Source organism: Bos taurus, chromosome 13 (assembly GCF_002263795.3).
Source record: "Bos taurus isolate L1 Dominette 01449 registration number 42190680 breed Hereford chromosome 13, ARS-UCD2.0, whole genome shotgun sequence".
In the NCBI taxonomy this organism is placed as follows: Eukaryota; Metazoa; Chordata; class Mammalia; order Artiodactyla; family Bovidae; genus Bos; species Bos taurus.
Window position 1 is genome coordinate 12,059,754 of NC_037340.1, and position 16,457 is coordinate 12,076,210.

At 47.0% G+C, this 16,457-nt stretch overlaps 1 protein-coding gene and 1 long non-coding RNA gene across 3 annotated transcripts in view; one reads left to right on the top strand and one right to left on the bottom strand.

The window, feature by feature from the left end:
- CAMK1D (calcium/calmodulin dependent protein kinase ID) overlaps positions 1–3,202 on the bottom strand; it is a 394,574-nt gene extending 391,372 nt beyond the window's left edge. For both annotated transcript variants that reach the window (XM_025000914.2, XM_025000915.2), the window contains exon 1: positions 2,753–3,202. In XM_025000914.2, coding sequence (XP_024856682.1) covers positions 2,753–2,844 — 92 coding nt within the window. In that variant the 5' untranslated portion in view covers positions 2,845–3,202. The remainder of the gene's footprint in view (positions 1–2,752) is intronic.
- LOC132346845 (uncharacterized) overlaps positions 1,861–16,457 on the top strand; it is a 58,194-nt gene continuing 43,597 nt past the window's right edge. The window contains exon 1 of the long non-coding RNA XR_009496806.1: positions 1,861–2,412. This is a non-coding gene — a long non-coding RNA (uncharacterized lncRNA). The remainder of the gene's footprint in view (positions 2,413–16,457) is intronic.

Below are 16,457 nucleotides of genomic sequence, written 5' to 3' on the forward strand. Positions count from 1 at the left end.
CCTGCCTTAGGATCTTAAAGGCATATGGTAAAAGTGTGACAAAATGGGCTTGCAGAGTACCTTGGAAATGAATTCCAATTGTTAGTGTTGAAGCCCTTGACTGATGCTAGGTTTCACCGCAAACAAGACCCCAAACTCAAAATTCACACTGATAGGAGTAGAAGTGACATCTATTTAGACTCAAGCTAAGGTTGCTGGACTTGGCCCCAGGGGGAAACAGGAACCCTGAATTTTGGACAACTTCTAGAAAGTCCAAGAGACAAAAAGATGTTGATAATCCAAAAGCTTTGACAAGTTACATGTCTGGATGACAGGTTACCCTGTGATTATGTTTTAACTTAATATTAAAATTAATATAATTCTTTAATGTTAAAATTAGCCTTCTAAATACAAAAGTTAGTCAAATTATTAACATTTGCTGTTACATAATCCACAGAGTGGCTCAATCCCATATGCATAATCATAAGTTGTTCTGCCTAGATTTGAGTATCAGCTCCACTTAATAAGTAGCTCCTGTTTAGCAGGTCACTTAATTCTCTTTGCCTCAGTCTTCCCATCTGCCAAGTGGGGATAACCGTACATACCTCATCAGGTTATCATAAGAATAAAATGAGTTAATACCCATAAGGCACTTAAGGTATCAACTGGTACTTGGTATTCATTTAATAAAGTCACCTACAATTACTACTACTATTATTATTATCACCATGCTATTGAGTGAAAACATTTTGATCATTTTATTGTTTGTGTTTTGCTCTTAGAGAACTCCTGCCAGCAGGAAGGAACCATAGCCTGAAGCTCCTCTTCAAAGAACCCTTTCTAAGACAGAAAGCAAAGCTTTGGAATCCTAACAGAGACCCATCCCCAGGTTCTAAGGGGAACTTGGCCAGAGTTCAAGAGGCTGTTTTGCAAGAGCTCTATGTTCTTTTCGGCACCCATCAAGCAAGTCCCCATCCTGCCCAGAAGTGGAACCACCACAATCATCCTCAAACAGTGCCGACCACAGTAGAGCCACAAGCCACAGCTCACTGGGCTGAGCATCCCAGACCACTGAAGAGGTACAGCCTCAGGGCTCTCCTAGGGAGCAGGAGACAGTCAGGGGAGGTTACATTTGTTTGTCTGGAAGCTGCAGGCGGAGGGACCAGCTCCAGGAGTTCCGGTGAGGATGCGCCAAGCAACGCATTTTCCTACCTTAGGACTCCTCTCTCTCCAGCCCCCTCATCCTCAGCCACATGAGCATTCTCAGGATGACCACAAAGGACACGCTTCTTCTTTCTCAGCAACTTAACCATCTCAAAGTCACTCCCCCAAACCCAAATAAACCTCAAGGGTAATTTTCTAAAGTCCTGACCAAACCTCACCCCTTACCTGCCTGTGCTAAGAGGCAGCACCAAGCCCCTCTCTATGAAAACGCAAAGCTCTGTTTTCTTTCCAACAAAGACAAAAAGCCTACACCCACAGGTAGACTGGGTACCTGAAGTGAGCACAAAATCTGGGAGACCCTATTCTCATTCTAGGTAAGTGTGCATACCCAGGATCAGAAGCATGGAGGGATGCTTCAAAACTTGGCTTTGGGGGACCCACTTCAGATATTGGGGTGGGGAGGGAAAATGACCAAACAACTCAGTGGATCCTGAGTATGGGGCAGAAAACAATCTGGGTTTGAAAATATGGTTCTGGAAAAGCAAACCAACCACAATGACAAGTAAAAGGGGATTAAGAAGGCAGGAAAGAAGAGCACCCTAATTTGTCTTATGAAACACCTCCTCTTTCTCTTATCAGCTTGACCAACACCTCCATGAACCCCTGCAAAATGTTCGGCTCATACAGCACGTATGTGTGTGAATATATATGCTTACATACTGATCACATGAGGGGAGGCAATAACTCCAACTCCAGGTTCTTCCAGCGGCAACCGATCCTCTTTCAGTATCAGTCTCCCTACCTATTCTGAGGCGCTTCGAAACAAAACAAACAAAAACCAACTCTTGGGCAGAAAAGGAACAGCAGCTGAATGGAGCTGCACATGCTTGAGCCTTCCTGACATCGACTTCTGGTTATTTCTGCTTTCTTGAGATCAGCCACCAGCCTCGGACTACACACAGCCCTGGAAAGGAACCGTGGGTACAGCGACCCTCGCGGACCCTCCTTGGTGACCCGCACTCCAGCGTGTGCTGCTGAGCCTGTTGAAATGGACTGACGCTCAGGTAAGGCTCGGCCCACACGTGACCCTGCACACTGCGAAATTCCTCCCTTCCCTAATCGCGCGGCCATCCAAAGTCTTGCCTACATCGAGTACGTGCGGATGTCAATTCTCTAAGAATACATGATGTTAGAACAGAAATGGGAATGCCCGGAGCCGGATTTCCTCGTGACCACGTCTCTCGCCGACACGGTGCGCCCGTGCACACGGTGAGTAGACGCACGCAGCCGGTAAACAGGAATATCCACCATGCTCAGCCCACAGTCACGCGTGGGGAGAATGAGTCGAGAGGGCGGCGGTGTCAGGGAAGTGAAAAGTGAAATCCCAGGGTCCCCCCCGCCCCCGCGCGGCGCCCACTCGTGCACGCGGGGCGCAGACCCACGCGGCGGGCACGCGGGGGGCTCCGGAGAGCCGAGAACTGGACAATGAGGACGCGGCGACCCTCTGGTTCCTGCCGCGGTGGCGGCGACGGCGGCGGTGGCAGCGAGAGCCACCTCTGCACCCGCGGCCGCTGCCACCTCCACCCTCTTCTCCCCGCTCCCCACTTACGTTCCGAGGGTCTCCTTGAACTCGAAGATTTTCTTGATGTCTTCAGCTTGCTTTTTCCAGGAGGAGCTGCTCTCGCCGTTCTCCCGGGCCATGGCAGACGAGGGCGGCGTGCGCGGAGGGCGGCGAGGCTGAGCGGCCAGGGGCGCAGGGGGCCGGGGTGGGCGCGCGAGGAGGGGGCACCGGGGGGCGGCGGCGCGGGTGCAGCGGAGGCGCGGGCGGCGGCGCGCCGGTCCAGGAGGGCTGGGCGGGCGGCGCGGGGATGCTCGGCGCGGGAGCCGAGGAGACTTTGTGCTGCGGCAGGGCTTCCTCTTCTGCAGTTTCCTCTTTCACTCTCGCCGCCGCGGTCCCTCCCTGGCTCTTATTTCTGCGCGTCTTGGGCACAGACTTCCTGCCGCCGCGCGCCGGGCTCCTTTGCTGCCGGCTGCCAGCCTCACTTTCTGCTACTTTCTTGCCTCCCTTCTCCTCCCTCCCCGCCGTCCGCCCTGCTCCCTCCCCCCTCCTCCTCCCGCGGGCTCCCCGCCCTCTCCGTGCTCCCCGGCCGCCTCCCGCCTCCCCGCCTCCCGCGCGCTGCCGCCTTCGGGGATGTCCTGCTCCCCGGGAGCGCCGTGCCCCGGGCGCGGGGGCACCGCCGTCGCCGCCCGGTCACACTCCCAGCCGCCGCGCGAGCCCTGGAGCCCGGGAAAGGGCAGGTGCAGGGAACCCGGGCAGGTGCGGAAGCCGAGGAGCTTGCTGAAGGACCCCGGCCCTCCGGGGCTGCCTAATTAATTCTGCCAAGTCAAGTCTCGGGGGCGCGAGGGCTTTCCTCCCTAGCGGCGGGAGGGGGCGCCTCTGCGCTGCGCTTGGACGCGGCTGGAAGGGGGCGGGGGTGCAAGGCCGCCCGGATGCGGGGCGCCAAGGGCGGGGGCGTCCTCCCCGGGCGTCCCGGCGCGGCGCGGGGCTGGGCGGGGGCCGGTTGTTATGGCGACGAAAGGCGGCGGCGGGGATGCTGGCGGAGGTGGGCGTTGACTCCGGCCGCGAGGCGCCGGCCGGTGGCTGACGCTCCCGGAGCCTCACGACTTGGCGACTGGAGCTAATTCGCATTGCGCCAAAATCGGCGCTCGAGTCCAATTACGGCCGGGGGAGGGGGCCACGCAGCGAGGAGGGAGCCGGGAGCCCTGGAGCCGGGGACGCGCAGGGCGTGCCAGGCGCTGCATCGTTTTCCCTTGGGGAGCTTTACTACCGGGGTTATCTGGCGGCCGGGCGGCGGGTGGATTCGGGCTCCGTGCACCGCCCAGGCTACCTCAGGCCTGGGGCTGGAGCGGGCCTGGGCGGGCCTGGACCGGCCTTCGCTCCAGCTCGGCTTCTCTTGGTCTCTCTCCAGCGGCCAAAACCTAGAGGAAAGGGAAGCTTTGCCCCACACCCTCCTCGCCAGGAGGGCTGCCCCTCGTACCCCGGCTGCGGCGGGTTTAGTAGGGCACCCTGTCTTAGGGCATATACCTGGAAATAGCTTTTCCAACAGACTGGAGAAACGCACCCAGAGCTCACCACCCGCCTCCCCTGGCCTTTCATGTCCGAGTTGCACTCTGACTGCCCATTCTTCCGTGTCCACCTGTCAGAGGGCAATCCACGTGCGGATGCCCATCCTCAACCTGCGGGGACTATCTCTTGTTTCCAAAAATTGTAGTTTTCTTCATATAAAGACTATCACTCCCTGAGGGCCCCTCGACTGAGTTGGATAAACAGCCTTATGTCTTGATTGCTGACACCTGTCCCATTTTCCCAGGACTGTTCCAATTTCACTGTGAAAGGTGGAAAAATTCTACTGCCTGAAAACTTATCTAGCACCTTCCTCCTCGTTCTGACAGGCTGGATGCAGGCCTACTGCCCTCCCAAAAGCCGTCTGGACTCCACCCCGGCCTCTACCTTTTCCCTCACCCAAGGAGGTGGGAAGATAACCTGGCCTGCCCAGTCCCCCACATCTGTATGCTGGATTCTGTCTTTCAGGGGCTGTTAGCTTAAGGCTCCAGAGAAGGCAATGGCAGTACTCAAGAGTACTCCAGTACTCTTGCCTGGAAAATCCCATGGATGGTGGAGCCTGGAAGGCTGCAGTCCATGGGGTCGCTGAGGGTCGGACACGACTGAGCGACTTCACTTTCACTTTTCACTTTCATGCATTGGAGAAGGAAATGGCAACCCACTCCAGTGTTCTTGCCTGGAGAATCCCAGGGACAGGGGAGCCTGGTGGGCTGCCGTCTATGGGGTCACACAGAGTCGGACACGACTGAAGTGACTTAGCAGCAACAGCAGTAGCAGCTTAAGGCTCTCCAGGCTGGGGAGAGCAAATAGGGGATCTTGCTATTAGAAACTGACTAAATCGACAAACCCAAATTCCACCGTGAATTACTAACCTCTCAAAGTTGGGGCCTGTCACCAAAGGCAAACAGCACCACGCCAATAAGAAATATGTTTAAAGAACTATACTATCGTCTATTGGGGTCAAAGGTTAGGCAGTAAGAAGAGTAGGAGCCAGGCATGACTAAGATCCCAAGGGACATATCCCTTACCCGCCCTATACATGTGTTCATCCTTTTTCGCTCTTTTCCCGTCCTGGCACTTTTTAACCAGTTCTTCCCTGTTTCACTCTTGCTCCTTGCCTACAGATTATCGTGCCACAAGAGCGCACAGGAACAATACTCAGTCTCAGCTTTTGTCCACAGAACTAAAGAAGTGGTGATGCTAAAGAAGCGTTGTACCATTGGAAGTGCTATAGGGAGCTTTATGTTTATTTTGAATTTTCCATGTGCATGCACGCTAAGTCACTTCAGTCTTGACTGTAGCCCGCCAGGCTCCTCTGTCCATGGGATTGTCCAGGAAAGAGTACTGGAGTGGGTTGCTGTGTGTCTTCCCCGGGATCTTCCTGACCCAGGGATCGAACTCCCATCTCTTAGGTCTGCATAGGCAGGCGGGTTCTTTACCACTAGCGTCACTTGGGAAACCCCTGAATTTTCCATAATGATGTTCATTCAGAGCACCAAGTTATCCTCAGCTGGACTAGATCCTACAGAAAAAAAATCAAAAGTGTAATGGGAGTTGAGGTCAAACCAAAGGAATGATACAAAGAAGGAGGTGGAAATGCAGAAGACAAATTCAGTCTGGCTTTAGCATGGTCATTCCTCCCTCACTGGACACCATGTGAAATAAGAGATCTTGACCTTGGGAACCACAATAGAAAACAAAACCACCGTTCCCTAAGAATGATTAAACCTTAGCCTGTAAATGGCTTAATTCTGTTTGCTTGAGGACCCTTGATTGGATGACCATTTCCTCCAGCTACCATGTTTTTCTAGAGGACTAGGTGATGACTGTGAACTCTTCATTCCACTCCAACTCCCATCATCAATCGGTTATTACCTATCAGTCAAAAGCTATCCATTCCCTAACAATTCCACTGCAGAAAGCTCTGCTAGATATTCTAAATTACTAACCTTCAGGTCCCAAGTCTTTTTATTTCCTTAAAGCCCTTAAAAATTTTATTAAAGAACCCGAAGAACAAGTTGTTTAATAACCCATCATTAAAGACTTACCAATTTTGTGCCTATCAAACTGTTTCCAACCAACAGACCTGCCAATAGATCAGGCTTGTGTGGCCCAGATTCAGAATTGGGTGGGTGGTGTGGGGGAAATATCTAGTATCTAAAGCAAATGTGTAGATTATAGCTGAAAATCTCTGCTGCTAAGTCACTTCAGTCGTGCCCGACTCTGTGTGACCCCATAGACGGCAGCCCACCAGGCTCCCCTGTCCCTGGGATTCTCCAGGCAAGAACACTGGAGTGGGTTGCCATTTCCTTCTCCAATGCATGAAAGAGAGAAGTGAAAGTGAAGTCGCTCAGTCGTGTCCGACTCTTAGCGACCCCATGGACTGCAGCCCACCAGGCTCCTCCATCCTTGGGATTTTCCAGGCAAGAGTACTGGAGTGGGTGCCATTGCCTTTTCTGCAAATCTCTAAATTGCCTCTCTTCAGCCTTTGGGGCTTCCCAGGTGGTGCAGTGGTAAAGACAGTCTTTAGTACCTAAAATGATGAACCAGGAGCACAAGCTGGGGTGGTAGAAAGAACTAGAAAGTCTGGGAAACTAGGCTCAAGGTCCAAGTCTGTTCCTAAATTTTTCTTGTTTTATTTTTTTGGCCCAACCAGGAATCAAACTCAAACCCTCGGCAGTAAATATATGAAGCCCTAATCACTGGACCACCAGGGAATTCCCTCAAAATTTACTTTTTTAAATTGTATGTGACAAGAACTTGCTCATGGAATACAGGGCAAGATGATAAAAGGAATTAAAACTGAAGCTGGAATGCTCAGGAAAGAATCAGGAAACAATAAAATCACAGATATAAAGACTAGATTGGAAATGGAACAAGGAAATTGACTTCAAAAAACTTTTTAAAGGATATAGAAAACAAGAATAGTGAAAAAATAAAATGGAATGGGCAAAGATGAGCTAGAAAGTTATATGAAACATGAAGTTCAATATATTCATAAATGCCTTCTGAAGAGACTGCAATAATGGAACAAAAAATATTTCAAGATATTATTCAAGAAAACTTGCCAGAAATGAAGACCTTAATCTACAGATTGAAGGGAAACATGTATTTTAAAATATATGATCAATAGGAAGACATGTCCTAGTAGAACTACTTATCTCCAAAGAAATAATCCTTTGATTTTCTCAGAAAAACAAACAAAAAAAGTCAAGTTACATGTAATGGGAAGTATATATATCAGCCTTTCATAGGCGTCAATAGCCACATCCAATGATAGAGGCTATGTTTATAAAGTCCCTAAGGCCATTAATTGTGATAAAAGAATTTCATGATAATAACCAATACTTACTGAGTTCATATTATGCATCAGGCTTTGCTCTAAGTGCTTTACCATGTTTATTTAATAATTCTCATATCAACTATATGAAGTAGATAATATCTCTATTCTTATTTTGTAGAGGAGACCAAAATTTGAAATGGTTTAGAAGCACACATGAAGCATGAATGAATAAAACCCAAGCAGCCTGGCTTCAGAGCCCTGGTCTTAAGTGTTGCACCGTAATCCTGCTGTCAAAGTGTTGCTCAAATAAAAGGCATCAGATGAACAGTGAGAAATTGTTACTGAAGAAGGAGGGAGTGGATGTTGAGCAGGCAAAGGTGATAGATGCCCCCTACAATGTAAATATCTTTTTAATGAAGAAAAACAGGAGAATGATAGTTGTTCAAAACCAAAATAGGGTAATCAAATGACTGCCAACTCCAGAAATGTATCTGTGTTTACATTTGCTTGTTTTAGTTCCTTTTTTTTTCAAACCTCAAGGAACTTTTAAGTGAACTCACTCCCTTGGGTCTTTCCCTGGTGAACATCACCTCTATCTTCCTACCTTAGATCTGAAACAAGTCTTTGGGTTGTTTCCCAATGTTCTCCCAGACCTGGATCTTGCTCTTTTACAGCTGACATTGAAACACAGTCTTGTCGGTTCATATTAGAATTAAGAGTCTATTCTTAGTTCTTAAGAGTCAAGTGAAGTGCATTTGACAATACACACAGGTGCATTTATAAAATTGAGGACACTAAAAAAAAAAAAGAAAAGCTAGTGGTCCAGTGGTTAGGACTCAGTCCCTTCACTGCCAAGGCCCCAGGTTCAATCCCTGATCAGGGAGCGATGATCCCAAAAGCCATGCAAGACAGGCAAAAAATAAATAAAAATAAAATTGAGGACACTGAAAACAGTAAACGCTGAAAACAGTTCCCTCTTACATGGGGAACCAAGTCTAAACAAAAATGGCACCTCCTCTGATTTTCTACCCAGATCAGAATCTACAACAGACATTGAAATGGAATCTCATTAATTTGTATTTAAACGTAATGGTATACTCCAAACAACTGACGGAAGTACACTGGATGATGCACATAAATGCATTTACAAAATTTGAAGGCATTTAGTCAATAAATACACTGTTTCACATAAGCAAAGCCAAGCCTACACAACAACCACAATGGCCTCCAAAAAAAAATTGCCCAGGAAAGTTGATTTTTCTCCAAAACCCCAAATCTTTTAAAAAATCTTTTCCTGTAAAGATGAGTAATTATCAAAAGATGGGAGCCTAATGTAAGATGTTCTTTCTTCTTTTTTAGTGATTTGAACCACAAATGCTTAAATTGAACCACAAACATGTTTAGAATATAATAGTCAAATAAGGAGAAAAAACAATCTTAAGAAACATCTTCCAAATAGGCACATGAAAAATTGCTCATCGTTGGTAATTATTAGAGAAATGGAAATCAAAACTATAATGAGATACCACCTCACACTGATCAGAATGGTCATTATTAAAAACTGAATAAATGCTGGAGAGGGTGTGGAGAAATGGGAACTCTCCTACACTGTTGGTGGATATGTAAATTGGTGCACCCACTATGGAAAACAGTGTAGAGGCTACTTAAAAAACTAAAAAATAGAGTTGCCAAATGATTTAGCAGTTCCACTCCTGGGCATTTATCCAGAGAAAAACATGATCCAAAGAGATACATGCACTCCAGTGTTCATTGTGGCACTATTTACAATAGCCAAGACATGGAAGCACCCGAAATGTCCACTGACAGATGGATGGATAAAGAGGGTTTGGTACATATATATAATGGAATATTACTCAGCCATTAAAAAGAATGAAATAATGCCATTTGCAGCAACATGGATGGACGTAGAGATTATCATACTAAGTAAGTCAGAAGGAAAAAGACAAATACTGTATGATGTCACTTATATGTGAAATCTAAAATACAAATGAATAAATCTGAAAAACAGAAATACAGACATAGAGCAGTGGTCCCCAACCTTTTTGGCATCAGGGATCAGTTGCATGGAAGACATTTTTGCCATGGACCTGGGTGGAGGGGATGGTTTCTGGATCATTCAAGAACGTAAATAAAGTGAATGTAATTCACATTACATTTATTGTTCACTTTATTTCCATTATTATTTTATCAGCTCCACTTCAGATCATCAGGCATTAGATCCTGGAGGTTGGGGACCCCGATATAAAGAACAGATTTGTGGTTTCCAAAGGGGAGGGGACGGAGGGGGGAAGGATTGGGAGTTTGGAATTAGCAGATGCAAAGTATTATAGGATGGATAAACAACAAGGTCCTACTATATAGCACAGGAAACTATACTCAGTATTCTATGATGATAATAGAAAAGAATATGAAAAAGAATGTGTATATGTATAACTGAATCACTTTGCTGCATAGCAAAAATTAGCACAACATTGTAAATCAATTGTATTTCAATACAATTTTTAAAGAAGGAAATGTCTTCCAGTGTTTCTAAATCACCAGTTGTAGCTGATGAATTGTAACACCACTGGGCTGATACTAACCATGTTCCGAGTGCCCTAATTTCTCTGTGAGACATTTGTTGAGCTTGTACTTTTTGAAATAGACACATTCAAAAAATGAACAAAGCACAATTCCTGCTTCAAAACATTCCAAGTCTAAGACACAAAGACAGACATGTAAATAGGTACATGCTCAGTTGCTCAGTCGTGTCCGATTCTGTGAACCCATGAACTGTAGGCCATTAGGCTTCTCTGTCCATGGGATTTTCCCAGCAAGAATACTGGAATGAGTTGCCATTTCCTCCTCCGGGGGATCTTCCTGACCCAGGGATCAAACCTCCTGCATTGGCATGCAGATTCTTTACCTCCGAGCCACCTGGGACTCCCTATGTAAATAAATAGCAAGAATAAAATGTGATTGAGGCTATAATGGAGGTTTGCACAGAGAGTACTGGGGAAGCATAGAACAGAAAGGGCCTGGAAGTGTCAAAACAGACTTGGGAAAAAGGAAGACTTTTGAACTGGGTCTGGAAGGAATATCCATAAGAAATTGCCAAGGAGAGAAGGGAGGATGCATGCAGATTTCAAGCAGAAGAAAAAGCATGTGTGAAGGAACAAAATTCAGAAAGAAATATCCATCAGAATAGCCTGGTGACAATCCCCAAGTCTTGGTGCCTTATAGGAACCAAGTTTTGTTTCTCACATTCATCAGTCGGTTGGGGAGCCTGCTGGCAGAGTAGTCGCCATCTTGGATTTGACTGGTCCCTGTGGCAGAAGGAAATCAAGCCAGGTTTGCAGAGCAGGTGGTTGATTGCTTTGTCCTGGAAGTGACACACATCACCTCCACTCTGGCCAGAACTAATGACACAGACTCACCCACCGAGAGGACCTGGAAATGAGAGCTGAAATGATCTGGCCGATAGCGCTAATGCCTACCCCAAAGGCACTGCAGAAGGCTGCACATTCAGGAAATGGTGCTGAGGGCAGGGTAAGCAGGGGCTGGACATTGGGAGTTAGAAGGCAGTGAGCAGACAGGGGAACACAGATTAGACTGCAAGAAATTAAAGGGTCTGTTTATGAAAGGCCTCGACTGTCCTTCCTTTGGGCCCCAAAATAAAAATTTTAAGTGATTCAGTAAGTGAAACAATCAGAGTTGAAAACAGCCATACTCCGCCTTGCAGTTCAGGAGTAACTGTCACCCACAGAAAGTAAATGGGCTTGTGGCTGCTTTTCCGATCCTAGTAGAACACAGCCTTGACCTTGACAGAACCCTGGACACCTTTGAAGGAATTCCAACCAACAGGTCCAGAGAAGACTGCGGTGTTGCTTCCAATATCGCTACTTCTGACGTTAGTATATTTCAAGTTCTAGTCTTTAAGAAATTTTAAGGCCTGGGTGAGGTCCTGTGCGCCAAGGATGAACTGATTAGCTGGGATTCTGAAATGCAGTCTACTTTAGGGGTATCTCTGCAAGCATGTCTCGAGACAGTCAGGGGCATCGCTGAATCTTACCTCCAGTCCAGCAGAGTCCTGGGGTCCTGTAATGGTGAGTGGGTGGGTACACCAAGTAAAAGTGACTTTGCAAGCAGCCTGATGCAGGAAATAAGCAAACGAGTAATCAAGTTTGTCAGCCAGTCTGGTAAGAGCTGTTTTGCAAGTTCAGTTTGCAAGTACAGCAAAACTGGAGTATGTACAACAGTGGATTTCAACACACACACACAGACACAGCTGGAGTGAATGGCATCAAGCTTGTGTTTCGATATTGGTACACTGAATGCAGGCACAAACCAGAGCCAAGTGTTGAAATGAAAGAACCCAGGTCTCCTGTGACATCTAACCCACTCCCTGACTTTAGGCATTTTCCGATCCTTTCTCCAAAAAGGGGGACCATATGGGTATGGAGGAGAAAACACCAGCAAAGAACTCTGGACTTCTCAGAAGAAAGTCAGAAGGTACACATGAGGTGTTAATAGTATGCACCTTTTCTTTTTAATAGCTGTCATATCTGGGGACTTCCCTGGTGGTCCAGTGGTTAAGACTCAGTCTTTCACTGCTGCAGACCTGGGTTCGATCCCTGGCCAGGGAACTAAGATCCCACAAACCTTATGGTGCAGGAAAAAAAAAAAAAAAAAGCTGTCACATGTGTCTCTTTGTCTTTTACCTGGATTATAAAATGAATGTTTTAAAAAGAAAAAATAGTCTACCCAAAACATAGCCACCCACAAGATTTCCACTAGATGGTTGCATTTTATATTCAATGTCAATAATCTGGGAATGCCTTGGATTCTTGTTTCCAGGAGGGGTTTTCTAGCTGCAGGAAATAGCCTCATTAGCCAGATCCTGCCAATACCTTATTTCCTAAGAGTGTCTTGGCACTGTGGGCATTAACTCTTTGAAATCAAAACTTTAAAAAAATCTATAAACAGGAACATATTAGCATTTTTGTATAAACATAAATGTACAAGTGGAGACCACTATTTTTTTAATATATAAAAGCAAATGATTTTTTTAAAAAAAGAAGCAAATGATTTGTCAGTTTTTAAGAAGGATATGCTCCTTCGAGTTGACAGTGCCCCTGGAGGCCTTCATGGTTCTTCTATTTCTCCAAAGTGCTTCTAAAAGCAGAGGAAAGGTAGGGGGAGTCACCCAAAAATTATGAGGCAAAAAAAAAATCATTAAAGTACTTCTCAGCACTCCTGGTCCAACGGCTTTTTTCCAGAGTTCACAGACTGAGGCAGCCATGGCATTTATACCCCAGATGGACATAAACCAGACTGTGGAATTATTGAGGCATTAACTACACCCATGAAGTGTCGGCTCTCTAGACCTCGTGCAAACGCTAGCCTAAAACTCACACATTGAGGCAAGACATTTAAATTACCAGCCAGAAGAAGAGCCTTTCTTCTAATTGAATTCACACAGGAAGTCAGAAGGGGGCCAAGTCAGAAACTTGGGCCTGAGTAGCCCTGGAGCACTCCCTCCTTCCTCAACACTCTCCTCCCAAGAAAGTCCAGGCTTCCAGAGCTCAGACAACTCGGTGGGCCCCTCAAGGTTAACAATGCTATTTCCCGTTGAACCAGCCAGAAACAACACTGGAAGTGGGTTTATTTTTACCCCAGGCTTTGTCATCTATCATTACTAAAATACTAAGAGACAGGTTTTGGCTGAGTATCCTGTAGAATATTCAAGATCTCCGTGTAGGATCTGGCTCTCCATCTCCCACATTTGTCTTCTTTGGAGTGTACTCCTTCTCCCTGCCAAGGCTCCTCATTAGCAAGGATGTCTGTGTTCCAAATGAGACGCTGTCTCTCTTGGTTGGACGACTGAAAGTTTCTGTGATGATGTCATAATGTAGCCCTTGTGACATCACCACTCCTTTCATGGAAACAAATCCTTGGTACCCTGGATGACATGGTGTATTTAACCAGAGGGATGGGGGAATAGGTGTCAACATCTCTTGCAGGTTTCTTCAGCATGCAGACATACAGCAAAAACTGACTTTATTGAGGGGCCTTCTCTCCAGATTCAGGTATATTTCATGGAGAGTATCTTTTCCTTGATCTTCAAAATGGAAATTATATCACCTGCTGGTGTGATGCCTTCCTGAACCACAGACCCAGTTGTAAGGTAAATCCCCCGTATCTTCTACATGACATTCAGACTAGACTCTCTTGGTTTGCAGAGTACTCTGTTTATGGAACTGGACATCTCCTTCCTCATCTTCCTTTCCAGCCAAGCAAACTTGTTGGCTCCTCTTAGAGCAAATCCACAGTCAGTTACTGGGCCCAGCACTGTGCTGAGTCAGCCCAGTCAATCCCTTTGCTCTCGTTTCCTCTTTTAATTTCTGGTTCTTTCCTATTTTCAGTGGACTTTTTCCCAAGCACCAGACTACCTGCCCTTCTCAAACCCAACAAATACTTCTTTCAGTATTTTTTTGACAGATGTTCCCAAAGGCACAAGTCTATGCAGAAAAGAATGGAGCCCACAGTTCATTTCTATCAAAAAGCTCAGAAGTTGTACTGCCTCTGAGCAAATAATTGAAATGAGGGCTTAGGGTGAAAGCCAAGGGTCACCATCTATGACCTTTATATTTCTCATTACATGACAACTCTCATGCAAAAATCCTGGCAGCAAAATCTATGTTTCTCACATCCATACACATTTATAAACAAGCACCAAAGCCAAATTCAGAAACAAAGTGCCCTGGAAAGTGTTTAAGTCCTGTAGTGGTCTCTATCTGGACCTGAGGATGAATGGCTCTGGGGCCGGGCTCCTGCCAGTTACCTGAGGGCTCTATGCTGCCTGCTTTATGTTGAGAAAGTGGGGTTTCCCCAGATCTCCCATATGCAGTCCCCTCACACCTGTAAAGACCTTACTTTTGGCCATGGCATTCCCAAAGGAGATTTAAGTCACCAGGCACTTAAAACCCGAGATGCTGGGTTTGAAGCAAGACAGCCTTCACCACACCCACTTAGAACTCCAAAATCCAGCCTTGTTCTTGAATCCCTGGGGTTGCTTTGAGATGTCTCCTGCATGACCAAGCACAGAGCTCCAATTCCTTCCTCATCACCATACTACCATACTTCACCCCAACAACCACACTGTAAGAATTCTATATCAACCCTCCTACAGATCCCTGGCAGAAGGTCAGTGTGGGGGTTTTCTTCTGTTGCTTGGCTGACTCAGATCTCTCCTCTCCCCCTGCTGCCTTGAGGAGGCCAAGGTTCCAGGTTTTCTGGTTTCAAAATAAATTGGCAGAAATCTGAAATGATGCCAATAACGCCCTCCTGCCCTCAGGCATCTGGGTCCCAGTGGGAGGTCTCTTAGCAACCAGGCTCAAATCAAATATTTGGGCATCTGGACACATTCAGATTGGGATGAGCTCATCAACAAAAACTTCTCTCTTTCCCTCAGCCCAGCTACTGAGGGTTAGGAAAGAGTGCTGAGCCCCCTCAATCGCCTCCCTGCACTGGGAGAAGCTGTGACTCATGATGAGTGTTCGATCAGAGGCAGCCCTGGGCTGGCAGGCCAGGTATCTGGCTTCTATTTCTGTCTTGATACTTATCGTTGGATGAGACTCGTGAACTTTTTTGCTGCTGTGCTGACACAAAGCCCAGAGTTTTCATCTGACACTCCACATGCGTCTTTTCACCAGAAATCAGAATACTCAGGTCACAGAGGGCGAGCTTGTTCAATTCAAACGTGAACCCAGAGGGAGAAGGCTTTCAGAGGCCTCTTCCCCCATCTGCATCCTCCCTGCAAAACTCCCCGCCTGTGACAAATGGTGAATGGGAGGGAGAAGGGGGCCTATTGGTGCTGGCAAGAAAGTTCCACATTTTGACTTTTCCAGTCCAAACCCCCAGGTTTATGCTGCCCTGTATACTCCAAAAAGATCACCAAGTCGCGTCCAACCGTTTGCGATCCCATGGACCGCAGCATGCCAGGCCAGCTACTGGGAGGTGAAGGATAGGGATATCCTTCACCATCTCCCAGGATTCGCCAAGTTGTCCTTTGAATTGGTAATGCCATCCAACCATCTCGTCCTCTGCTGCCCTCTTCTCCTTCTGCCTTCAATCCTTCCCAGCGTCAGGGTCTTTTCCAATGAGTCGGCTCTTCGCATCAGGTGGCCAAAGTGTTTGAGGTTCACCTTCAGCATCAGTCCTTCCAATGAATACTCAGGGTTGATTTCCTTTAGGATGGACTGGTTTGATCTCCTTGCTGCCCAAGGAACTCTCAAGAGTCTTCTCTAGCATCAGGAAAGACTAAACACACCAAATTTGGCTTTGGATGCTAGTTCAAATTGATACCTTCGTGTACAAGGGAGGCCTAGCTCAGGTTTTGTGTCCCTACAATGGAGCTTTTAAATCCTAGTCTCCTGAGAATTCTCTGGTGGTGCAGTGAGTAGGACTCTGCATTCTCACTGCTGAGGGCCCAGGTCCGATCCCCGATCAGGGAGTTAAGATCCCACAAGCCGTTCAGTGCAGCCAAAAAGAGGCATTATCTTTTGAGAAATGGGCTGGTCAGGGCTCCCCTACCTCAACCAGCATGTACTCATCATAATTATCCATTATACCACCCCCTGGGCTTTTTGAGTTGCTTATTTCTGTGTGCACAGATGTCTAACCTCTTCATTGAGTCCCAGAAGAAAAATGCATGTCTCATATTCCCTTATCACCTTTTAGGTCACCTCACCCACAGCCCTGGGGGCAAACACCACTAGGTCCTAAAGAAACACTGAATGTAATGAGCACCCAGACCCTGCAAGCCTGAGGATGCTCCAAGGTGGAAGCTTGAAGGGCTCTCCCAGCAGGAAAAGTCATCTCTTCCTTCAGTGGAGGCAAGAAGTT